General features: G+C 34.8%; 1 protein-coding gene and 1 long non-coding RNA gene across 2 annotated transcripts in view; one reads left to right on the top strand and one right to left on the bottom strand.

Moving 5' to 3' along the window:
• The window catches only part of THADA (THADA armadillo repeat containing), a 349,278-nt gene that overhangs the window by 49,531 nt on the left and 292,696 nt on the right, over positions 1-7,051 (top strand). Inside the window, exon 22 of the mRNA XM_017862713.1 lies at positions 2,423-2,580. Within this exon, the coding sequence (XP_017718202.1) occupies positions 2,423-2,580 (158 nt within the window). The remainder of the gene's footprint in view (positions 1-2,422; positions 2,581-7,051) is intronic.
• Positions 1-7,051, bottom strand: part of LOC108522496 (uncharacterized) — a 42,104-nt gene that overhangs the window by 10,502 nt on the left and 24,551 nt on the right. The window lies entirely within an intron of this gene.

Below are 7,051 nucleotides of genomic sequence, written 5' to 3'. Positions count from 1 at the left end.
TTCCTGTCCTATAAAAGATTGTTTTTGTTGTTGATGGGTTTTTAAAAATGTCTTTGTACCTATCTTTAAACTTTGATACCTTGTATTATAGATAGGGAGATAACCTCTTCTATTTTTTGTTATTTATTTATATTTTAAATCAAATATTGATTTTGTTCTACTTTTCTGTTGCCTGCTTCATTTTTCCTTCATAGAGAAATAGCATCTTAAAACTAAATTTATTGAAGTTTATTGCACTTCTTTGACATGATTAGCACCATATTTGAGATATTTAGACAACACTAAGAAAAGCAGTGTAGATGACATGGCAGCCTTTGTCCTGTGGACAGTTTCAGTTAGTTTTTTTTGTTGTTACATTTCAGTCTAAATTGCCATATTTTAAAAGTACACTCAAGCATCATGAAAACTCTATAAATAATTTTCATATTATCCACCCTGTGAGTCCCTTCTGATACAACTGATTATTAAGTATTGAAAATTATAGATTTTTTGAGGTTGAGTATCCCCAAGGGAAATCTGACATGTGATGTGTTACTGGGGTTTCATGTACACTAATTTCTTTCCCTCAGAGTCAGCAAACCGCTTACAGATGATTTTGAATGAGATTCAGCCTCGAGATACTAATGATTATTTTAACCAAGCCAAAATATTGAAAGAACATGATAGCTTTGATATGAAGGACTTGAATGCCAGTGTGGTGAATATTGATATTTCTACAGAAATCAAAGGTAACTTGTATGAAGTGGATACTGTAATTCATGTTTAACAAGTAAAATGTACAGAATGCCCTTTTTATATAGTAAATTAGAGGTTGCAAATCTGTGCAGAACATTTCTAGAAAATAAAGTTTTTTAAAGATTTGGTTTTGGGAAAGATTTGGGTTAAGGAATGCATTTATAAGACTTTTACCAGACTATTAGGTGCTGTTGTGCAGTGTACAAACTGTTAGAACAAAAAACCTTGGAGTGGTGAAACCTGGCTTGACAGCCCAGGTGATGTAAGAGCAGTGCTATGATGAACCTGGGTTTGAGTAGCAGTCAACTTCTCCCAGCAATGTGGTTCGTTGTCTGCTGTGGGAGTTCTTCAAGTCAAGCAGGCTTTTAAAGGAAACAAACCTTATTAGTAAAATGGGAGCTGCTTTGTTGTATCAAGCCTCCAGAATTCGAGTTCTTACATCTTGTTTGATCATTAGTTGTTACTAAATTTCCTGTAGTGCTGTAAAACGGCATCAGAAGCAGCAATTTATTAGTGATGTATTACATATTCTACATTCTCCACTAGGTGGGGATATTGTCTTGCAAAAAATTATCTCCACACTTAAATTTTTAAATTACACAAAATAACATATAAATGTAATTATAGCCTATTGTAATAGTTTCAAACAACAGAGGTAAATATTTATTAAAAACAAATTAAATTCCTCCTAGGTTTCCTCTCCAATTCCATGTCTTCCCTCTTTAGTGCAATATATAATTTTATACTTATTCTATATATTTATGTGTATGTACACTTACCCATTTAATGCATTGGGCTTTTTAAATAAAAACACAAATGAGATTACCCTATAAGTACCTTTTTGTCAGTGTGCTCTTTTACTTAATATAATAGTTCATCTTGGATTTTTAAAAAATGTCAGTACCAAAATACTCCTAAAACTAGAATAAGAGAGTAAGTAAGGGTAATTATAGCTTATTGGCCACGGGAATTAAATATATTTTGAAAGATAATTTGTATTTTCCTTTGATTTTAAAAGTTATACTCTACTCCTTTACTAATGCAACAGACATCCTCACCAAAATAAATAAGAAGTATATTTATTATTGACATCCATATCATACTTTATGACAGAGAGGCAGAGTTTGTTTAATCTTTGGAAATTAAAGATTAAACTTAAGTTTTGGAACAATATTGTGTTTTATTTTAAAATTTAATTTGAAAATAAGAAATTAAAATACTGGACCTGGCATGGTGGCTCATGTCTATAATCCTAGCACTTTGGGAGGCCCAGGCGAGAGAATCGCTTTAGTCCAGGAGGTGATGTGGTGAAACCCTGCCTTTACAAAAAAATTCTAAAGTTAACTGGGTGTGGTGGCGCATACCTGTATGCGGGAGGCTGAAGTGGAAGGATTGCTTGAGCCTGGGAGGTCATGGCTGCAGTGAGCCGTGAGCATGCTACTGTACCCCAGCCTGGGTGACAGAGCGAGATCTTGTCTCCAAAAAAGAAAAAAAAAACTTAGCATGATTTCTTCTCATAACACATGCTTGACAAATGTTAGCTTTTTTCCTTCTGAATAAATATAACATGACAAATTGGGTTTGTTCAACCAGATTATTCGCGGGGAAATTATGAATAAGCTTGTTTTTAGAAACCTGGGATGTGAGTAATCAAGGTTGCAATAGTTGTGTTTTTTTTTTGTTTAAGGTAAAGAAGTAAAAACATGTGATGTAACTGCGCAGATGGTGCTGGTATGTTGTTGGAGAAGTATGAAGGAAGTTGCTTTACTTTTAGGCACGTTGTGCCAGCTTCTGCCCATGCAGCCTGTGCCAGAATCTTCTGATGGATTATTGACAGTGGAGCAGGTAAGGCAGATGTTTATTCCATCATGTATAATTTCTGGTCAACCCATAAATCACAAACTTTTTTTATAACCCAACTTTAAAAAAGGTTTAAAATTTTTCTTGAATAAAATCATACAGATGTCAACTGAAGAAAGTTCATGGTAATTTAGAATGTTAGACTTTATAATACATTTCAAAACTGTGGCATTTTAGAAATATTTTCTAAGGTGTATAAGTAACTGTAGATTTTACCTCACTTTTAACTGTAGTATTGTCTCTAATTTTTATTTCTCCATTTTACATACACAGACTTAAACTTTAGCTTAAAATTGTCTGTTTAGTAAAACTGCAAATCTCTTTAAATTTTGGAAAGAAAAAAAAGTAACATGTTGGTTGATTATGGATCTCATGTTTTCCACTGCATTGATAGTAAAGTTGTAGTCTTGGTTTTTTTGGCTGACTTTTGTTTTAAGACCACAAAGTTAGTTCACCATCTGGGACTGTTAAAGTGACTTGAGTTCTGTGTTTACAAGAAATTAGCTTACCTCAAGCATTTCATTTGGAAATATTTTAGATTTATTAGATTTCTGTTTTAATTGATTCCCTCTTCCTTTCCATATGGTTTTGACAAATCCATTTCCCACCATTTTCAGCAAAGATATATAACATGTACTTTCATTTTAACTTTTAAAATAAAGACAACTTTGTCCCTAGGGTGTTACAATTCAAGAACAAAACAAATATTGTAGTATGCTAATGCTGATTATTTCTATAATAACCACATGACTAGTTCCATGGAAATAATGCTAATGCTTTTTTTTCTCACACTCTGTGGCTTATGTTGCATGCATCTGGTTAACAGCTGGGCTTGTGATGTTGCAAGGCCCTGAGATGAAGAAAGGCAAAGGCTCACAGGACACTTCAGGCATCATTATGTTCCTTATTCTTTTCCAAATCAAATAGGCGTTAGTGTCCTAGAGTTACTTGCAGTCATTGCTGGTGACTGGCTATAGTGCCAATGCCAACATCTTTGCTGAGGAATCCAGCTATGATTAATGATTACTTCACTGATGTTCACCGTCTTGCTAAGAAGTAAACATGTGCTAGAGGCCTTTGATTTCCCAACTTCTCTTTCCAAGGACAAGTTAAAACATTTAGTTTTTTGAGATTGTTGGGTAGTGTTTAAAAAACAAATTAAGGGAAATGTATTTTGCTTTTACTGTAACTGAGAAAGACCTGAAAGCTTCCTATGAACGTTATTTTGCCTTGACACCTTTTACATAGCACCCAAATCTTACGTATTTAATTTATGTGTGACAACCATGATAAAATTGGGAATTAATGTAAAAGAGATATTTGTAAAAAAAAAACTGAAACAATAATTATCACAAAAAGACAGGTTCTTATAAACCAAAGAATTCTTCCAGTGACTGCTTGAATAAAAAATAAGGTCCTGACTGTTTTTCTGTAAAACATTAGTTTCCATTCTAATGAGGTCCAGTCATTTTTCCATGTTGCCATTCACATGGTAACTTCACATACATAGGTGTGAGAAGAAACTGATGAGTGAATGAGCGATGAAACTTATATGTAGTAGCAGTATTCTAACAGTGAAACCCCGCCCTCTGTGAAAAACTTGATTCTTCATATTGCTGACTTTAACTAAAGAAATGTCTCAGTTTAGGAGTCAATAAAAATCCAAAGTCATCAAGAAATTAGTGTTATTTACATTACTGGAGGATTTCTGCTTTTAAACATAACATTTTGCCCCATGAACTTCCTTTAAATTAATAATAAATATACTTACATGTGTTTAAAACCTTTAAGAGTTAAAAATACAAATGACAGAGAAGAACGTCATTTACATTGGAATGGCTGCGCCACACCTGAGGTATACCCTTCCAAGGGCATAGTTGCCCTGGCAAAGCTAGATATGCTGTGCCTAGTGGCAAAACTATGAGTTTAAGAGTCGGATCTTAGGTGAATGTGACTGCCACAGACCTGAATACACGGAGGCAGTAAAGTGACTTGCAGGCAGAATGCAACCCTAGTTACAGGGGAGAATGTGGAACTTACGTTTCTTATTCTTCAAAGTAATAACTGTGATCTACTTTTCTCTCAATGGATGAAGAAAGCCATTCCGTACAGTCTAAAATACAATTCTATTCTATTTTGAAATTTGATGACTTGAATGTAGATGACAGTCCCTTTAAGATCATCCTCTTTTTACAGCTCCTTGTTTAAACGGGTGGCCTCTTAAATCCCCCATATAGGAATATAGTTTATAACAGGTAGGGAGATTACAATTTGGGGTTTTTTGTTGCTGTGTGGGGAGAAGAAATGGGGCTTGTTTATAATTCTGAGTTTTCAGTGTTGTATTCACAAACCATTAGAGCTGGAAATATCGTAGAGATGATATTATCCAACTTTCTTGGACAACAGGAAGCTGAACCCTGGATGTCACCTGGTTTGCCCAAGATTGCAAAGCTAGTTTGTGGCAGCTCTGGGACAGGAACCCAGTTCTTCTCCTTGCCAGCCTGTGTTCTGACATGGCACACTGCTGCCTTTGTTTTGAGCTGCTCATTTAATTTTCTTTAAATTTAATTTTCTGTATTTCCCATATCCAGGTAAATTTTCATAAGCATCAGGACAGTAAGATGACTTGCTATTGAACTTTTTCTCAAATGACTGATTCCCTAAAGCACTTCATGTGAAGCAGTGTGCTCTCACCAGTTTCTCCAGGAGGAAAATGTGTTCACTCAGAGGCATGTCTGACTTTCCTCCTTCGCTGTGATCACATAATGAAAGGTTCTTTCATAGTGTCCCTGTACAAGAGGCAGAGATAAAACCAACTTTGAGGGATGTAAGTGGAGACCCTTCAAGAGTAAGCAGTACAACAACCTGGTCTCACGACTTCCTGACTGGTTGATGTGTGTGGAGTTTTCAAACTTGATGTTTTGCTGATGTAGAGCTTTTGCTTGTTACGTTTTGTTGGTTCTCTTTTCATGGGCTATCTGATACCCAGTGCCTACTGATTTTTTAAAACAGCTTCCTCCACCTGGAGTACTATATGAACTTAAGTTTGTATGTATTTCCCTAATATTCCTAAAAAGAAACTACCAAGTAGATTTTTCATTCATGCTTTCCCCCTCCAGTAATTATCGCCACAGAAATCACGAGTAAGATTGCTATTAGAAATTGCTAATTATAGAAATTGCCATTTTAAAACATTCTTTTTTACTTTTTTTTTTGAAGCAGGGTCCCATTCTGTGCCCAGGCTGGAGTGCAGTGGTTCCATTTCGACTCACTGCAAACTCAACCTCCTGGGCTTAAGCCTCCCAAATATTTGGGACTATAGGTATGTGCTACCACTTCTGGCTAATTTTTATATTTTTTGTAGAGGTGGGATCTCACCATGTTCCCAGGCTGGTTTTGAATTCCTGGACTAAAGCGATCCTCCCACCTTAGCCTCCCAAAGGGCTAAGATTACAGGCATGAGCTACCATGCCCGGCCTAAAAATTCTATGTTAGATTCTGTTGTAACTTTTATGATGCCCAGAGCTAACTACATTGATACATTCCCTCAGTAGTGTCTTCTGTTATTATTTTAGATTTTCTGTGGTGAACTACAAATGGGATATATGTTTATTCACAAGTCTTAAAGAAATTGCCTTTTGTATTTTCTTTTGCCAAAGTTTATTTTTTAGAAATTATAAATAGTTTCATTGGATTGCACTCAATGCAAGTTCTCCATTTTTAAGCTTTGAAATGAAGTTGTGCATGTAACCACATCCTATTTATTGACTGCCTTACTACGAGGATGTCGTGGGAAAATAAAGATGTACTTAATATGTGGTTCTGTGACCTCAAAGGACTTAGAAATACAATGGGGATACCAGACAGAAATTCATTTTAAAAAGTCAGACTACAGGGCAACAGTTAACATAGCTCATGGTTAAGAATTTGCTAGAAAGCAAAGAATAAACATTCTGGTAAGATGATATCTGAGTGGTAGAAAATTATTACCTTTGTTGTTATGTAGGGGAACAGTATTTGAGCTTTGAAGAAATCCCAAAACTTAGTAAGAAATCACTGTAGGAGAGAAGGTACAGTTTAAAACATTAACTGTTTTCCTGGACTGTAAACTTTTGTAAAACATCCCATTTAACCAAAGTGAAATTAGAAGTGGCTGTGTCTTAGAGTCAGAATTTAAGGCTTAGGGATTAAGTCTCACTACTTTATAGTATAAAATAAAAATAAAATGGACATTTATTGTTTGCTACTCTTTGCCAGGTACTCTGAAAAACACTTAAATGCATAATCTTATTTATTTCTTGCAGTAATCCTGTGAAGTAGGTTCTAGTGTTAGCTCCCTTTCACAAATAAGAGAACTATATTTAATTACTTTGCATTCGTAGTACATTTCAAAATTTACCTTCTCTAGATAAAGGGTAGATTTAAAATATATTTATATTTGTTTTTTATGGGTTTT

The sequence above is a fragment of the Rhinopithecus bieti genome, unplaced genomic scaffold (genome assembly GCF_001698545.2).
Source record: "Rhinopithecus bieti isolate Rb0 unplaced genomic scaffold, ASM169854v2 scaffold_61117, whole genome shotgun sequence".
NCBI classification, from domain to species: domain Eukaryota; kingdom Metazoa; phylum Chordata; class Mammalia; order Primates; family Cercopithecidae; genus Rhinopithecus; species Rhinopithecus bieti.
The sequence above is the reverse complement of the archived record's forward strand: the minus strand, read 5'-3'. Positions and strand labels throughout refer to the sequence as shown.